This window comes from Delphinapterus leucas, chromosome 7 (assembly GCF_059928025.1).
Source record: "Delphinapterus leucas isolate spDelLeu-1000000601 "Yukka" chromosome 7, BTC_Dleu_Yukka2, whole genome shotgun sequence".
NCBI lineage: Eukaryota > Metazoa > Chordata > Mammalia > Artiodactyla > Monodontidae > Delphinapterus > Delphinapterus leucas.
The window spans coordinates 7,602,078-7,620,303 of record NC_143135.1 but is presented as its reverse complement, the minus strand read 5'-3'; the positions used below and the strand labels follow the sequence as shown (position 1 = coordinate 7,620,303).

The 18,226-nt window shown below is 47.7% G+C and overlaps 1 protein-coding gene across 15 annotated transcripts; it reads right to left on the bottom strand.

Annotated features, from left to right (window-relative positions):
* Positions 1-2: 2 nt before the first annotated feature.
* Positions 3-13,931, bottom strand: SF1 (splicing factor 1). Of its 15 annotated transcripts, none has more exons than XM_089914575.1 (14): positions 13,143-13,931; positions 11,663-11,791; positions 8,863-8,938; positions 5,685-5,837; positions 5,397-5,486; positions 4,867-5,050; positions 4,664-4,779; positions 4,452-4,559; positions 3,553-3,733; positions 3,020-3,293; positions 2,626-2,685; positions 2,322-2,501; positions 1,375-1,579; positions 3-941 (listed from the first exon to the last, which is right to left on the bottom strand). In XM_089914575.1, the coding sequence occupies exons 1-14, from the start codon at positions 13,528-13,530 to the stop codon at positions 812-814; spliced, it is 2,274 nt and encodes a 757-aa protein (XP_089770701.1). In that variant the 5' UTR covers positions 13,531-13,931; the 3' UTR covers positions 3-811. The 15 variants fall into 15 exon arrangements, with proteins under 15 accessions (XP_089770701.1, XP_022447278.1, XP_022447274.1 ...); XM_022591570.3 differs by having other exon boundaries at positions 3,016-3,293; positions 13,500-13,928; XM_022591566.3 differs by having other exon boundaries at positions 13,500-13,928.
* Between the last annotated feature and the right edge of the window lie 4,295 nt (positions 13,932-18,226).

Here is an 18,226-nt window from a genome sequence, read left to right as displayed (position 1 = left end):
CAGACCCAGAAAACCACACTGCTCTTTTATTCAATGGAACATCCCCCTTTAACGCAGTGTTGAATCATACACCAAAAAAAAAAAAAAAAAAAAAAAAAAAAAAAGCCCAGAGAAATTTCTGCAGATAAACCAGTGAAGAGAACGCGCATTATACATTATTATCAACATAATCACACCATTAAGAAGAAGGAGGAAAAAAAGGAAGCAGAACGGAAAACAAAGGGCTCAAACCCCTAGACACTGCAATACACTGACATTTGGGACTAAAATAAATTTGAAAAGGAAACCTTCCAGGAAAGAGAGGAACAAATGGAATCTGAGGCAGCTCAGGTGCTCAGGGGCGTGGAAAGGGCGCTCCTGGCTGGCAGACAAGCCCACGGCAGCGTAGGTGGCCCCGACTGCTGGCAGGGATGCCAGGACGGAAATGGACCCTGGACCTGGGGGTCAACCCGCTAGTCTACAAAGGTGACAGAGACAAAACCCCACGCTTAAAATTAGGGGAAAAAAAATCTCAGGGCGACTATGGCACCTTGAAAATCTTAGAACCAAAGGAACCCCCCACTAGCCTGTGACACTGGTGGCCAAAAGCCTTTGCCTAAGAACCATTTGTTCCTCTCTCCTTAGAAAGAGAAGAACGAGGAATGAAAAAGGGAAAGGAATCTAATTGCAGCAGAAGACCGGGGAGAGCATCTCCTTGGACGGAGTCTGAAGAAAGGAAAAGATAAGGAAATAACAAAGGAAAAAGAAAAAATTAATAAAAAATTTCACAATATGGAGCCAGCGTGTTCCGATTCCGTCCATAAAATATAACTCAGGCTGCTTTGCCGAACCATCCTGTCCACCAGGGGCGCTGCTGAGGCTGTCTGCCTGGAAGGGTCACCAATGGGCGCGGAAAGTCCTCACTCTCATGGCTCGGGCCATCGCCGCCGCGGGGAGGGATCCTGGCGGCCCGGTTTGGGGAGAGGCAAAGGGATTTGGGTGAGGAGAGAAAGAAGACAAAGAAGACACTCGATGCTACGGGGCGCCAGGAGAGCCCAAGCTGGCGCCCCTACTACCACCTGCCCGTTCCTAAGCGAGGCCTCAGTCGCTTGGCCCAGCCCGGTGCGTGCACACACACACATGCGTGCACACAATCACATGCGTGCGTCCCAATGTCTGGCTCCATATGGTGAGGTTCGGCGTGTGTTTAAACGAGACCAATTCTCTCTATATATAATATATATTTTCTTAAAAAACCGAGTCTAGTTCTGTGGTGGAGGCGGTGGGGGAGCTGGAGGCATCCCGAAGGGTGGCATGCCCGCCACCCCCATGCCCATCATGGTGACAAAGTTAGAAGGGTCCATGGGAGGCGGAGGAGGAGGGGGCGGGGCATACATCATGCCGGCGGAACCAGGCGGCGGAGGCGGCGGAGGGGGAGGGGCCCCGGGCGGCAGAGGCGGCTGGACCCCTGGGGGCAGGGGCACCATAGTGGGGTTGCCTTGCATCTGAGGGGCTCCTGGAGAAGCTGCGGCAGCCGCCTGCTGCTGTTGCCATGGCGGGATGGACCCTGTGCCAGCGCTCGTGGTGGTAGTCGTCGTATCTGGGGTGGTAAAGAAGCCCAAGGTCACACGCGCGGGGGCACACCGCGGCTCTCTGCGGCTGCTTGCCTTGGGATGGGGGGGCGAGGGACGCCTGCTCCTGGCTTGGCATGCGGTACGGTGGTGGGGGGCGGGCGGGCAGGGCTGTCCTGGCGATGGGGGTGGAGGGGTGGGCAGGACTACCCTGGGGTCAGCCTCAAGGTCTCTAGGCTTAACAGAGTAAGCCCTTTGTCACCAATGCCCCTGGAAGGGCTGAGGGGAAGGTACCAGACACAAGAACCGGCTCTGACATCCCTCCGCCCATCCGCCGCCACCACCGAACGGCACATTCAACCTCAAGGCCACAGCTACTCTCCCCGCTGCCCCCATCCCATCCCCGCAGTCTCTCAGGCCCCAATCACATCCCTCTCCAGAGCAGGCATGCACCACCCCAACCCGGGCCTAACGCGTAGGCTTGGGCCAGCCAGCAGCTCACCCAGCAGAGAGCCTGGACTTCTGGCACCCTACCTAGGATGGCGGCTCCCCTCCAGGCCCCCCCAAACTTCTCCCCAGACACAACCACACCAAACGTCAGCTCTCCTCCCCGAGGCCCCCGGGGGCCACAAGGCCCTTGTTTACCCTGCAGCAGAGACCAGAGTCTCGCCCCAAGGTGTCTGCCTGCCTGTCTGCCAGGGTCTCTCATTCCTCTCAGCCCTCTCCCCCGCAATCCCACCCACCCCCACAAGCCCAAAATATTCCACTCACTTTGCTGCCATGGCAAAGGGGTACTGGAAGCCATACTGCTGCTGGGCGGAGGGGGTGGTGGAGGCTGCTGCTGCTGCTGCTGCCATGGGGGAAGAGGACCAGAGGGAGGGGGTGGAGGCTGCCCACTGGGAGGCGGCGGCGGCGGCGGCATCATGCCCATAGGTGGTGGCGGCATCATACCTGCAGCCAGGTGGAGACAAGGGTGAGGCCTCAGGGGAAGAAAGGGATTTGCAACAGAGCCCCCACTCACTCCCAGGCCTGGGAGGCGACACCCCAAAGTGAGCAAACGGCCAGGCTCCATTACCTTTTCCTTGATGCAGGCGATAGACCCCAGAGCCCACAGGCGTACTTCCCAGGTACTGATCTTGATGGAAGGAAAGAGCAGGAACTTAGCAGGACATTGGAACTGGCCAGGGAGGATGCCGCCCCACCAGCAGCTTAGCCGCACAGCTTGCAATCACTACCCGCACAAGAGCAGTTCTGGGACTCCGCCTCTAAGCAGCAGGCTTGTGCCTACCCCACACAGAAGTCCCTCCCTCAACCAGGATGGAACCTTCTTCCTGGCCTGGAGCCCAAGCCTTGGCAAGAGACTCAGTACCAATACCCGACCGCTCTGAGGCCTGCTTCCAGTGTGCAGTGACGATACAAACCCTTGCTTATCCCAAAGCCCCAAGGTTTCTGGTCTGACACTTACTTACCCATTGGAGGAGGGCCATGGTGCCCAGGTGGGTGGGGGCCCTGGTTCATCGGTGGTGGCGGCGGCTGCATCCAAGGAGGAGGGGGTCCATTCGGGTTGTGCTGCATGGGATGTCCACCGTGCCCGCCCGTCAGGCTGGGTAACGGGTGTGGGAAGCTGTGCGGGCCACCTCCGGGCCCACCAGGGCCACCTCCGTGCATGCCATGGTAGGGCCGACTCTCTGACGGGCCAGAATTCATCCAGGGTGGGCGGCTCTGGGTAGTGGACATGAGAGACTACGTGAGAGCATTTCCCGCCAGCGTCCCTGCCTGCTCCCCCTGGTGGCAACACTGTTCTTTCGGCTATGCCACAGGACCAGGACACAAGGACAAGATCTTCCCCAAACTGAGAGGTCCCCAAACATTCCTGACGTCCCGAAAGAACAATGTTGCCGCCCATGTCCACCTGTTCTACCCAAAGCACCTGGCCACGTTCCCCCAGTCTCTTCAGAAGAGAAGGGGGGCCAGGCTGTAAGAACCAGCCCTTGAAGCTCACCGGCGGAGGTGGATTGCTGGCGGGAGCAGCTGGCCGAGGTGCACTGGCCAGGGGTGTGGTGGCAGGCCCAGAGGTGGAGCCCACAGATGCGGGCACAGGTGCCTCCCCCAGTTCGGCCATGAGGGACAAGTATTCTTTATCCATCCGCGCTTTATCCTGAGCTGACTGAGGGTCACCAGGCCTGAAGGTGGGGTGGGGGACACAAAAAGAGAAAAGGAAAAAAACCTCCTTAAGATAGAAACCTTTACTCTGAGAAATTTACAAAAAGAAAGTTCTGAGGAATTCAGAACTTCCTAACCCCTTCCTCAAAACAGTCTCATCAGCTCTTCAGTTCCATGCCCAGCTCTGCCACTGGGATTACATGTACCTCTGCCACAGCAGAGACCCTTAGGGCAAGAACAGAGAGAGGAAGCACCAGACCAGAGCCAACCACGCCAGCCAGGAAAGCACAGGTTTTTCTACAATAGCAAGTTTCATCAATTTCTACATTCCAGGTCTGAAGGAAGGAACATCTATGCCAAGACCGAGCAACTGCCAGAACTTCCTTAACAAAGCTTTTTATATTTGCCACCCGAAGTAGAAAAACATTGCTATCAAATGCTGGTTTGCAACTGGTCGAAACTGCACAGGATTGCTGTCTTCTTATACCCACCTTAAGCAACAAATGGCAGTTAACATTAAGCCACTGTGAAAACACCTATACCCAGAAGGGAAGTTTTCCAGTTTCCCTGGGCTCAAGATAAGCAATAAAATAGGGATGTTTTGCATCAGCTGTTTCTAATCATTCTGGGTTTTCAATCACACCATTACAGACCACATTCACAGAAAGAAAGCTTCTCTTGGGTCTGCAGGTTAACAGGAACTGTCCTGTATACCACGGGCTACCAGGAAACCCTCACCTTTGGAATTTGCAATCGGAAGCAATGTGGCCAGCCCCTCCACACTTGGTACACACTGTGGTATTGGTAATGCTGCGGGTCTCCGAGCTCTGCCAGGGTCTTAAGATCCTGTTGACAGAAAAAAGTCACCTGAAGGGCTATGGCCAATCACCCTTCTTCCATAGGTTCTTCAGGTCTCTGTGCACTCCCCTCTAAACTAATCACATACACACCTGTTATCATCTTCCCGAAGGGTCCCATTCAAACGAGCCAACTCTCGAAGCTGCATCTTCCGTAGATCGTTCTGGTCCTCAGGAGTCTCGATACCCTGCTTCAGAATGTTTCTTATCTGGTGGAGATGCAACGGGCACAGTTATGTAAGTCCTGGGACACCACCTAGAATTCTGGCTAGAGGCTTCCTTTCTGGCTCCCTCACCTGTTCTACTGCTTTCTTCACATTCTCCATGGTATTGGCAGTAACCAGGGCATGAAGCGGCTCATCTTCTCCTGGCAGCATCTGGCCATCTTTGCGCCCGACTTTCCCTTCTTTCACAGAGCCTTTCCCCCGGATCATGATCTTGGCATTACACTCCTTCTCTATGTTCTTCAAGGTGTTCCCTCTGTCAAAGGCAGAAAAGACCACTATCATACCTGACACACAAATTCACATGCCAGAGTGGCTCGCTGGGCATTGGAAGGAAACCGTGAGTGCAGAGAATGGGATTTTCCCACCAAGAGCTCCTCTAAGTTAAGGTCACAGACACAGCAATCCTCAAGATCTGACTTCCCTGCGGTGAAATGGGGAAGTTAAAGAGATTTTCTCACAAAAAGGCATGCACTCAGCCAAAGTGAACATCCTACCAAAAACAGGAAGATAAGCCACCAGTGGCACCCAAATAGGCACAAGACAGACACATCTCCCAGGTCCTTAGGAATTCTATAGTCCACAGGATAGTAGTTACTCACCTGGGCCCAATCAGCAGCCCCACAAAGTTGATTTCTGGATACTCATCTTGTGGAATCATTACTTTATCGCTCACACGTGTTGCTGGAGGTCTAAGAAAGAAAAGACTCATAGACTCTGCACACTTCCAAGATGACACAAATCGACAGCTCTTCTAGAACTAACCCGACACCACTTGTTAATTACAGGTGACTGGGGGTAAGGAATAAGAGGTTAGTACCAAAATTGCTCTGCCAGACCACACCTAATCCGCAGGTGTCCTTGTCCCAGGTCACCTGGCCCCCACTTACTTGTAATCTGCAGGTGGCTTGAAATCAGGGTTGAGGGCAACCATTTCCGTGATGAGGTTATGCCGCTCCTCTTCAAGCTTTTTGCGGGTGCGGAACTCGCGAGTGTTAAGCCTCTTCCCCTCGCTATTGTAGATGGGCTCGGGGGAAGGGGACCTGTGGGAAACAGACCACCATCACTGTTCTGCCTTCGCTTTTCTCTCATTCCCACACGGGCTAAAATAAGTCTTCCCCAGCCCCTCTGCCTCTCAGACCCTAACTCAACACTCTTCGGAGGAACCGACCATAACGTGTGCTATTCACGATCGTGTGGAATGAGGAGGTGGAAGCTGGCTTAGCATTAGGGGGACTGGGGTGTGTGTGAGAAAGAAAAAAGTAGTTTTGCTTCTAAAAGTGATAAGAGGAAAAAAAGTCTGTCCTTCTGGGGAAAATCTCTAGATTGTAAATGGCAAGGACAGTATCATCCTCTGGAATCTTCTTGCCAGATATGAATTTGCTTTCATTTGAAAAAAAAATTAACATTACAACTTTATGAACCACGGAAACCCCAAGTTTAGGTAAAACGTTAACTCTTGCAGAGCTCATGTCCTATCAGGAAGAGAGTCTACACCCCTACCACATAGTAAGTCTGAGCTCTTTAACCCAATGCAACTGGGACTCAAGGCTACTGCAGCTACTTGGCCCCCACAATGGAGAGAGATGGTTCAAGGCTTCGTCTCTGCTTTTCCTTCAATGGCCTGGCTGGCTGTGTCCAAGGCCCAGGAGTCAACCTGTTTTCTGGCTGTTCGAGGTTGGGGAGTCTGGGTAGAGAAAACGGTTAAATTGCTAAAGCAGCTTCTGTGAGAGGCTGCAAATGCAGATTTGGTCAAGTACTTGTCTAGGGTCTGAACCTGCAAACAGCAAGGGGAAAACCTATGATTCTCCACCAGAGTTTACAAGTCCAGAAAGCAGATTTTCTCTCTCTCTTTTTTTAAGGAGTAAAATGCTGTTGCTACAAGTAAAAAATAGTAATGATAAAATGGTCAGTTTACCACAGCTGGATTTTGCGGTAATTAAAAAAAAAGAAAAGTTACACTCCTAGAATTCTGAGTTAAGATTACAAAAAGGACCATAGCTTGATATTCTGAATGAAAATTTAGTAGCAGCTGCAAGAAGGGAAGAGACCATGTGGATCAGGTTATTTTAAAAACATCCTGAAAGTAGTCAAAGACTCCTATACCCTTGATTTAGTTGAGAGAACCTTGCCTAGTTGGAGAGCAAGGACTGAACTCGGCTGCTCCCACTGTCTTCAGCCTAAAGGGAACCATGTCATACCACGTTACACACACGATGGAATAAAAGGTCAGGTTTGTTCATGGCTAATGACGGCTAAATGACACCTCCGTTTCTAGCATTTGTATAAACTGTTAGCACAATCCAATAATAGTGAACAAAAACAAACATACCCCAGCTTATTAGACTATCATCTTACACATTTAAGTCTATAAGAGATTTTAAAGCATTTTTAACTGTGCAACTTGAGCAAAATCAAAATGGCATAAAGTGGCTTCATACTGAGAATTCACCTTCTTAAGAAATAATCTTAGTAAGAAACTCATAGCATTTCCCTCCAACCTGGGTTCTTTCAAAGCAAAACCATAAGGCATTAATTAAGGCCTCTTTCAAACTGAATACAAGGGAGGAAAAAAAAAAACTCTGCTCTGTTTTTATTTCTAACATGTTTGACATTTCTAATTCCCACCTCATTCATAGCTGTCTAGATTAAGCATTTCTGGCTAATCACCAGTTTTACCAGCACCAAATTGGTCATATAAAAGCCCCGCAACAGTGAACCTCTTTCCAAATTGTGGAAGTGAAAGGCAAAAGCCAATATTCTAGAGGTCAGATTGGCCCAACTTCTTCGCTTTGAATAGGCATTGTATTATAGATCATCTAGTTTCTAATCCAAATTCTCCAGGAAGCAAAGGTTTGTTAAAAATTCAACTTTTTGAGGAATTGCCTGGTAACCTGTAGACATGTTATTAAAGGGAAAAAGGCCAAAAAGGCACTAACAGTTGTGGTCTACAACCTATAATTCAAATCTTAAAAAAAAAAAGTCAAAATATAAAACATAATACAACCCTCCAACCAAAATATACTGATGAAAAAATAATAAATTTAATTAAATAAAATTAAAAGCGTCAATATGGAGAAATAAGTTAATTTGTTTCCTGACAAAGGGCAGCAGAAAGATGCTTAAGTGAGTGGCTTCTAAAACCATTACATCATCTTCCTGATTTAACAAGTTATTAAAATGGGTAACAAAAGCCAAAACACTACTTGTTTAAAGCAAAGTGTTTTGAACTATGCTGCATGCACTAAGAGAAATTTCACTGAGGGAGGCGTACTGCCCTTCTATTAAATGGACCAGATTTTAGCTGCTCAAATATTAACCTGACAATAAAATTCCTGTTTAAAAAGTTCATTTCCCTCAGACTTTTTACTTTTCAGAGGTGAGAGAAATTATAAACTGAAATGACAAGACCACAGCTGTTTGAAGACCACACTCCCTTAAAAAAAAAAAAGTAATTTAGGGTTGGTTGCTTGCCTTCCCCAACAGCTGAGAATATTCTGGCCCCTCCCAACACCCCCAGGCAATGGCCAAGGCTGAAAATTAACTGGCAGTGAAGGAAGTTGGTTAGAATCTTGTCTATTTTAAAACCATGTCAAAACCATGAGCAGAAGACTGCAGCAATGAGCTGACCAGAATGAATCTCTGGCCTTCTCAGATTCAGTGATGTTCAAAAATATTCTTATTCCCTACATTGTGTAGTACCTGTGAGGAAAACTTTACACCTGGGCTGTCAGCCAAAGCAGGTACTGAAATGGCTGGTTAACGGGCCACCTCACTGTCCCTACCGGTGGGTAAATCAGGTTAAAAATCTACATGCTTACCAAATGAAAACCGGTTGTCCGTTTTCCTGTAACTTTCGATTCTGCTAGTAATTAAATTTCATTCCAATTTTCTAACTGATGACTGACCATATTATACTGCTAATTTACACTCTAGTTCCCAGAATGGTCACAGTACCAGTCTTCTTACTAGGATTTTATTGAACTGACACAACATGTTGCCACCAGTAAAACGTATTGAGAAAAAGGTAAAAGCGTTACTGTCAGCTGGTTAAAACTGTTTCCCAACCTGTCCTCAGGGTTAGGGGGGATGCCCAGGTCTCCTGTGCGCAGTTTACGAGTCAGGTCTTCTATCTGCAGTTGCACTGGAAGAAACCAGGTTAGGAAAGAAAAAAAAAGGATGGAAAAAAGACAATGTTACCAAAAAACATCTCAAATCTCAACAACAAGCATGAAGAACTCGGAGACTTTGAAAGGGACGACTGATCAGTGAACACATTGAGGCAAAAACCCCCAACCACCTATTGGCAGGAGTCCATTTACATCTATAAGTATCTTTCACTTCAAAATGGTTATCACTTAAGGAAGCAAACAATTTGTTGGAAGAGGGGTTAGCAGTATAGACTGTTCGCTAAGCCTAACATCAAAGCAATTATTAGGAGGTGTCTCACCTCTCCCTCCCCACCAGCTTGCTATACAATTGGTACCCAGAACTAAACCACATTATCACCAGTATCCTGTTCCCTCCAAATTACATTCTTGAGTGCAAGACTCTTAGAGTTTATTTTTCCTTCATTAAATATTAATCATAACCCAAAATGAGACTCAATTAACATGGGACAAGGAAAAACACCAGTTAAGCAAGATCATTTTCATTGATACCAGGCTTAAAATTCCTTAAATAAGACATTTAATAACCAATTCAACAATCTCATATAAGTTTGTACATACTCTTTGTGTAAAACCAGATCCAAAGGATCTCCCAATACCTGTTGTTTTTTTACTCAAATTTTATGACAATCCATATACCTTAATAAACCAGTAACCGTTAAGATGCAAGAAGTCTGTTTTTAGACTTGCTCCTTATGCCGGGAGTAAAAGTAGGGGTGCAGAGGATGAAAAGTGTGGGTCAAGGACAGTATGTGTGGCCCTCAGACCTTGACAAATGAGGCTGTATGTGAAAAAGAGAGATGAGGGTTTCACAAAAGTTCAGTGATTCCAGGGAAATATTACCCGGATGATTTCTCAAGATAATGGCACTGCATAGCCAGACCACTTTCTTCGGCATGCTGAAGACCACCTGTTTCTTACCTTTGTAGCATCTGAGTGTTCTAAACAGATACTTCTAAATAAGGGCAAGTTTTACTGGGTTCGGTTAAAGTTGAGTTTGCTCCAAGAATTAATGCATGTCTAACCCCAGACACTCTTCTAATTTTAAATACATCCTACAGGGATATATCACACAGCCACTCAAACTCTGAAGAAATGAAAATCCACATTAATATCAAGAGAAGATATTGGGGGCATTCTGTACAAGGCAGTATGTACCATGAAAGACAGAAATGCAGTAAGACACACATGGGCCCCTAAGCTCTTTTATGCCAGAAATGTTCTGACTTGGCTGTCAAGTATTAGCTCAACAGCTCAAGGTGAAAGTCACCTTCATGGAGATAGGCAGTCATCTTAACTGGACTGTAGGGGTGTGGGATCTGATCTGAGGAAATTGCTGGCACTTAAATCAAAAGGCTGCTATCTTCCTTGGAGCAGAGACCTACAGTAACCTAGGCTCTGAGTCTCTCTACTTTGATTATAGCTATAAACAGCCCTCAGGGCCCAGAGCATTAACTCCCTCCAAGGGAAGAGAGTGGGAGATGTAAAGAATGAGTTTGTTTTTCCCATTTTCTACATCTGCTTGTGTCCTTGGAATATCACTCCACTAGGAACATTTTCATAAGGTTATCAAGACCCAGACCAGTCAAATATGAAACATAAAGGGATGGGTGGGAGTAGGTTGAACAGTGGGGAGAGAATTATTAGTATTGTAAAAAAGAGATAGACAATTCCAACACCTCAAAATTCTCAGCAATCTAGAAACACAAGAGATTAAGATCCTCAAGAACAACGGCCTTGAAGTTTTTTTATTCGTGAAGGCCACAACCTCACGGGTCTAGGAGGCGTCTGCCCTAATTTACTCCAAAGGGGATGTTTACTTGGTTAGTAACAAACGTTTATCAAGTGAACTATTTTGAGACACCTGCACAAGTACATAAATAAAGGTAAAACTTGCATTAATAACCTTGTATTTAAAAAAAAGGTAATTTTGAGGTTAATTTCATTTCTACTGTGGACATTCTTACTTCTCAAAATTTCTCAACAGTTAAGATATTTTATCCTAACCACCTCATTACTCCATATCCAAGCAGTATCCCTTTTCCTGCAGAGTTCTTTAGTAGTAAACACAAGAGCCCTCATTTCAAGACAGCTCTCCACAAAAGACCAAACCAGAAAAGATGCTAAAGGAAAGGTTAAATTCAACAAAATGGTAAAAAAGGGGTGCACTGTAAACACACTTTCAGAACCACTTTTTGATTAAACTGAGCTTTTTTTTCCCTTTTAGAAAGTACCTATAAAAAATAAAAGACCACATTTTAGGGAAGGGAGGAATATGAAATTATGGTGAAAGACCATGCTGTGAAAAAGGTACTTGGTTTACAATACCTGCAGTGTTCTCCACTGGGGCCGTGTCCAGAGAGGCATAAAACACTCACCTCATCAACTGGCAATGAACAGCAGCTGAAAAGGGTGGGGTGGGGTGCTGGACTGGGGACTATTCTCACTCCTAAGTGGGCCCCTCTACCCTCCTGGTACTCAGGGAGAACACTGCTGTTACCAACAGACCAAAACAAGGAGCTACAAATGCAGGACTCACAGAGCAAAAACTGATACATTATACCAAAGTCACAAGTACACCTGACCATACCTCCTCTCAAAAAAGAGAAAACTTTAAAGTCCCAAACTTTCAACAGATAAAATGTTGCTCAGAATAGTAACAATCCGAAAATGCATTTGGGTGCAGAACGTGTATTTACCTATATAAGCTCTTTCTTGTTCCCGAGTAAGTCCAGGGGGGATAACTGTAGGCATTCCCGGAATCACCGTCTTCTGTTCCATTGTGTCTTGGTTCCAGCGGCTCCTCTTCCGCTTCTTACTGGGAAAGTCTAAAAGAAATAAAGTTCATCAGATGCAAATATAAACTAGCAGAGGAAGTACCAACAGAAGTTTAGCATGCTTATGAGGATTACACACAACCTCAGCAGACTGTGAAACTGAGAGCTTGACCTAAAATGGAAACGGCAAAGAATGGAAGACCAACCTGAGAAGTCAAGAGACATGGCCACTAGAAGGGGACCTGGACCTGGGTCTGAAAAGTTAACATTTCACATTTATAATTTTTGCCCACAGAAATTCTGTGAAGTACGTAAACAAGGTAACAAATTTCAATGCATAAAGTTTCAAGTAGTAAAATAAACTATTGAGAAGATAATATACTACGTGGTTGTCCATAAACACCTTAACAGCCCCAGAGAAGATAAGAGTAGACTAAACACTCAGACAAGCCTGTAAAGCAATATTGGGACCTGCTGGCTCCTCCCACCTCCCCATCAGCCACCTGTCTAAGGGGGCCAAAACACAACTAAACCTATAGTTACTAACTGAAAAAACTGGATTCTTCTGCAATATCACTTTTTTCTCAGAAATTTCTCAGAAATCAGCATTCAATTTTCCTGGCCAGTTGGACATTTAGTGTCTAAAAGATGCATCAAAAGTTCAACAAAGAACAAGCTATACAAAAACAGCCAAATCCTCCTTCTCCAGTACACAGGCAGAAACTCCCTAGCATTCGGTACACTAAAGTGTTCTTCTCAGGGGCCAGACCCAGGGGGAACGCCTCAAGAGGAGAAGGCATGTCACATTTCTTAGGTAGACAAAGGGAGATTAAGAAACAAACAGAATTTCCTCCCCCAAAAACAGCCACAAAAAAATCGGACCCAACCATCCTCTGAAGACTTTCAACCTCTTTGGTTCTCTGTAGTGAAAACCCTGCCTTACTGTAGCACTCGAGGAGCTACTCTGGGTACTTTTCTCCCTTTATGACTCTTCTACAACCAGGAAAAGGACGCTCCACGTCATCAACTGACCCTTTCACACCCTCCAGACTTGCACACCCAACACCCCATTCACTCACTCGACCCCCTCCACACCTCTCCCCTACACCAGGGTGGAGAGCAACAGAGAGTCCCCCCACCTAGGCTTTCAGGCTGGCCGCAAAGCCCGGCCGCCACACTGCGCCTGCGCGCAACAAACTTCCTCCCGCCAGGCCCCCACCCCTAACGCGCGTGCGCACTCGAGGCCCGAGAACTCGGCCGCGCGCCCCGTGGCGCCTCCGCCCGGGTCTCCCCGTGCGCGCGCGCCCCAGCCGCGTGCAGCCGCCGTCGCCGCCGCCGCGCGCCCCTCAGCCGGCCGGGCCCATCCGCGCAGCGCCTGTCGCGCTCTCTCGGCCCGACTCACCTCCTCCGCCACCGGCCGGGCCCGGCTGCTGGTCCTGACGCGGCGGCTGGGGTGGCGGCGGCGGCTGCGGTGGCGACACGCGCTGGTAGAGTGGCGGCGGAGGGGGCGGCTGCGGCGGCGGGTACGAGGAGCCCGGAGAGGGCGGCGGCGGCTGCTGGGGAGGCGGGGGGGGCGGCGGCGGGGGCGGCGGGGGCGGCGGCGGCAGCGCCGCGAAGGGGAAGGCCGCGGTCAGGGCCCCCACCGAGCCCACGGGCGGGGGCGGCGGCGGCCCGGACACCAGCAGCCCCGTCCCAGGCCCGGGGGCAGGCGGTGGCCCCGGCTCGAAGCCCCCTTTGGGGCCAGGGAGGCCCAGCTTACCCAGCGGCGTGGCGTTCGCTCCGGTCGCCATGGCGCCCCCCAGGGACCGGCACCGGCGGCTCCTCTTCGGCGGCGGTTTCTCCTTCGCGAATCTTTTGGGGGGAGGGGACCTGACTGTGCTGCCGCGGAGCGCGCGGAGCCCTTCCTCTCACGCGGCGGGCGGCGGCGGCGGCGCGAGACGCACAAAGAGGGAGGAGAGAGGGCGCCGCGGGGGCGGGTCGGGGGCGACGGGGCCGGAGCCTGGATTGGGCCGGGCCGAGGCAAGGGGTCGAAATCGGCGGCCTCCGATTGGCGGAGCCTTAGCCCTTCTCGATGCGCGCTGGGATTGGCCGGACCGTTAGGCCAGGCGAGGAAATGGCGGCTGAGACTAGAGAGCTGGGAGGTGTCGCAGCGCGCACTTCATTTGTTACTGCGCGAACTGAGCTCGGAGTCCAGAAGGGAGGGGATAGGGTGGGGCAAACTCTGTGACGTTTGGGGCCAAGCGCTCTCCCATTGGCTGGAGTTGATGGAGTCAATCAAACTCGGTTGCGTCGTAGTGTCATGGGATTGGCTGTCGCTGGTTCGATTCTTTAGTCTACTGCCTTCCCCCGGGGAGTAGTTTCGCTGGGTTTAAGCGCGAGGTCGCAGCGCAGAAGCCCGGGCGAAGGAGATTTAGGGTCGCGGGGAACGGAGCAGCAGTGCGCATGCGTAGTTGGCGCAACCCCCCCGCCCCCCAGCACCTGGGTTCAGCCTCTGCCCTCGGGTCCGACGCGGAAGCCCTTGGTGACGTCAGTCCTCGATTCCGTTGGTAACCCGGAACCGAGGGACGGGGGAGGGGCTGGCACGGGCGGGTAAACCAGATTCGTTGACAACTCAGGTAAAAGGGGACTTCCTGCTTTTGAAAAAAAAGTGGAAAAAGCAAAAGCTATGAAATAGTCTTGTTGACGGATTAAGAATGATATCTGAGCCGATGGAGGTACATATATCTTACGTGGAAAGCAATATGAAGTTGTCAATTCCAAAATTAGTTTACATATATAGTGCATTTTGATTAGAATCCCAACGAGGTTGGGGCTGATTAAATCATCTTTAAGTCATATAAAATAACTGAAAATAGTGGGGAAACTTGTAAACGAGATTGAGGCTTAGCTTCCCTTTCCAGATAATACACAGTATAAAAGACAGTAATGAAACAATGTGTTATTGTTGTAGGAAAAACAGAGTAGTGCAACAGAATAGAGTCTGGAAATTGATTCCCTACAATACCTGCCAAAAAGGTGGTATTTCAATTCAGTAAGGAAAAGATTTAGCTAGTAAATGGTATAGAGTCCTAAATCTAAACAATAAAACAGACACGATACAATTTAGGAGATTATCAGGGTCATCTAGGGGTAGAGACTTTATGAAGACAGGAAACTCAAAATATAAAGAAAAAATATACTTGATTACCAAAGAAACCTATGATAGAAGTCAACAGACAATAATACGTTAGGAAAATATACTTGCCATACATATGATAAAGAGCTAATATCTATAACATGCAAAGAAGTCTTGAAAACTAATTAGAAAAAAGACAAAAACAAGAGAAAATGAGCAAACACTGAATAGGCAAGTCTCAGAAGAGCAAATCCAAACAGCCAAAAAAACATGAAAGGTACTAACAGCCCAAGCAGGGGGGTGCAAATTAAGGTGATAATAAGAAATCTTTAAATAACAATCAAATAGAAAAAAAAAAGGGTGCTAACACCTACTATGAATTCTTTTTTGGAAAGCATTCTGTTACCTGCTAAAATTGTACCCCTTGCAGGAAAAATTTTAAAAATCTTTCAATGTAGCAGTCCAAGTCCTGGGAATCTGCCCCAAAGCAAGGCATGTGATTATATAATGTAATGAGTTCAAAGTCTTCTACTGCATTTACTGCAGCCTTGTTTGTAATGGCAAAAACCTGGAAATGAAGTAAATTACCATCAATATGTGAATGGCTGAATAAACTAGATCACCCATAACTGGGATTCGTAGGCAGCCTTGGAAAGCAGTTAATCCACCAGGTTGGTGAACATATTAATGTAACAGGAGGGTGATGCATCCTGACTCCACGGGTCAGGGTGAAGCTCCTGGGCTCAGGACTCTTCCAGACCTTGCCACCCAACACATGTCTTCATCTAGCTGTTCATTTAAAAGTAGCCTTTAAAATAAATGGGTAATCATAAATATTGCACTTTCCTGAGTTCTGTGTGTCATTCTAGCAAATCATTGAACCTGAAGGGGGCTGTGGGAACCCCCGAATTTGTAGCCAGGTTGGACAGAGATGTGGGTAGCCTGGTGACCCGGGACTTGTGATTGAACTCCTTAACTTGTGGGGGCTTCCCCAACTCAGGTAATTCATGTCAGAAGTGAATTGCAGGGGACTTCCCTGGTGGTCCAGTGGTTAAGAATCCACCTTCCACTGCAGGGGACCTGGGTTCGATCCCTGGTCAGGGAACTAAGATCCCACGTGCAGCAGGACAACTAAGCCCACGCACTGCAACTACTGAGCCCCCAGCCAAAACTAAGACCTGACACAGCCAAAAATAAATAAATAAATTTTTTTTTTAAAGAATTGAATTGTAGGACAGTTGGTATCAGAGAATTGGTGTCAGAACATAAAGAGTAAGAAGTTTCAGGATTTCCCTGGTGGTCCAGTGGTTAAGACTCTGCCCTTCCACTGCTGGGGACAATGGTTTGATCCCTGGTTGGGGAAGTAAGATCCTGCCTGCCGCAGAGTGCAGCCAAAAAAAAAAAAAAAACAGGTTTTGACCCCTACCTACTAATCCCTGGCGTTTTCTGTCTTTTAACTCTAATCTGATAGTTCAGAAACCCCAGGCCCCTGGCAAGATCGGGAGGTAGTATCATGCAGCTAGCTGAGCCTAGAGGGAGCAAATCCATGGCTGTTCACCACAACCAACCCCCCTCCACCCTGCATCCAGCCTTTGGAGAGCCCCATACATGATTCCATTGCCCGAATTAGGAGTAATAATATCTACGATGGAGTGAGCACACATGATGCACCAAGTACTTTTCATAACTTTTTTCCTCTGGAAAACCATGTTTATTTACAACTCCCAGTTAAAGGTAATTTGAACAAGGTGGGGGGATGGGTATTGGAATTTGTGAGTTAGCTACAGATTAGAAATAATAGCAAAGTAGTTATGTACAAATCACATATCTGGTAAAGGACTTTTATCCAGGGTCCCAAAACTCAACAATAACTCCTGGGCTTCCCTGGTGGCACAGTGGTTAAGAATCCGCTTGCCAATGCAGGGGACATAGGTTCAAGCCCTGGTCTGGGAAGATCCCACATGCCGCAGAGCAACTAAGCCTGTGTAGCAACAGCTACTGAACCTGTGCGCTAGAGCCCCCGAGCCACAACTACTGAGCCCGGGTGCCATAACTACTGAAAGCCGCACGCCTGGAGCCCGTGCTCTGCAACAAGAGAAGCCACCGCAATGAGAAGCCCACACACGCTGCAACTAGAGAAAGCCCGCACGCAGCAACGATGACCCGACACAGCCAAAAATAAATAAATAAAATAATTTTTTAAAAAAGGAAAGAAACAACTTGTGTGGTGATGGAGGTGTCAACTAGTTGTAATCATTTCACAGTATATATGTGTATCAAATCATCACACTGTATACCTTAAACTTACATGTTTTATGTCAATTATATCTCAATAAAGCTGGAAAAACCCCTATTTTTTAAAAGCAAAAGATGTTTTTTTAAATTTATTTATTTATTTTTGGCTACATTGGATCTTTGTTGTTGCGCGGCTTTCTCTAGTTGCGTCGGGGCGGGGGGGCTGCGGTGCGCAGGCTTCTCAATGCGGTAACTGCTATTGTTGTGGAGCATGGGATTTAGGCACACGGGCTTCAATAGTTGTGACACGTGGGCTCAGTAGTTGTGGCTCGCGGGCTCTAGAGTACAGGCTCAGTAGTTGTGGCACACGGGCTTAGTTGCTCCGCGGCATGTGGGATCTTCCCGGACCAGGGCTTGAACCTGTGTCCCCTGTGTTGGCAGACGGATTTTAACCACTGTGCCACCAGGGAAGTCCCAAAGCAAAAGATTTGAATCCACACTTTACCAAAGAACTCACTTTATTGTGCTTTGCTTTACTGCACTTTGCAGATTGTGTTTACAAATTGAAGGTTTGTGGCAACAGTGTCAAGCCAGGCTGTTGGTGCCATTTTCCCAACAACATTCGCTCCCTTTGTGTATATCTGTCACATTTTGGCAGTTCTCACAATATTTCAAACGCTCAACCAGCAAAAAGATACAACTCGCTGAAGGATCAGGTGATGGTTAGCAATTTTATTTAACAATAAGGTATTTTTTAATTAAGGTGTGTGTATTTATTAAAGACATAATGCTATCACACACAATAGACTATGGTATATTGTAAACATAACTTTCACATGCACTGGAAAACCAAAAAATTCACGGGACTCCCTTTATTGTGGTGGCCTGGAACAGAACCTGCAATATGTCTGAGGTGTACCTGTAGATGGTAAATAAGCGCAGGAAAAGATGCTCAACATCATTAGTCATGAAGGAAATACAAATTAAAACCACTATGAGATACCACTACATATGTGTTTGAGTGGCTAAAATTAAACAAGACTGACAATACCAAGTGTTAGCAAGGACTTGGAGGAGCTAGAACTCAACTACCCTCCTGGTGGGAATGCAAAATGGTACAACCACTTTGGAACACA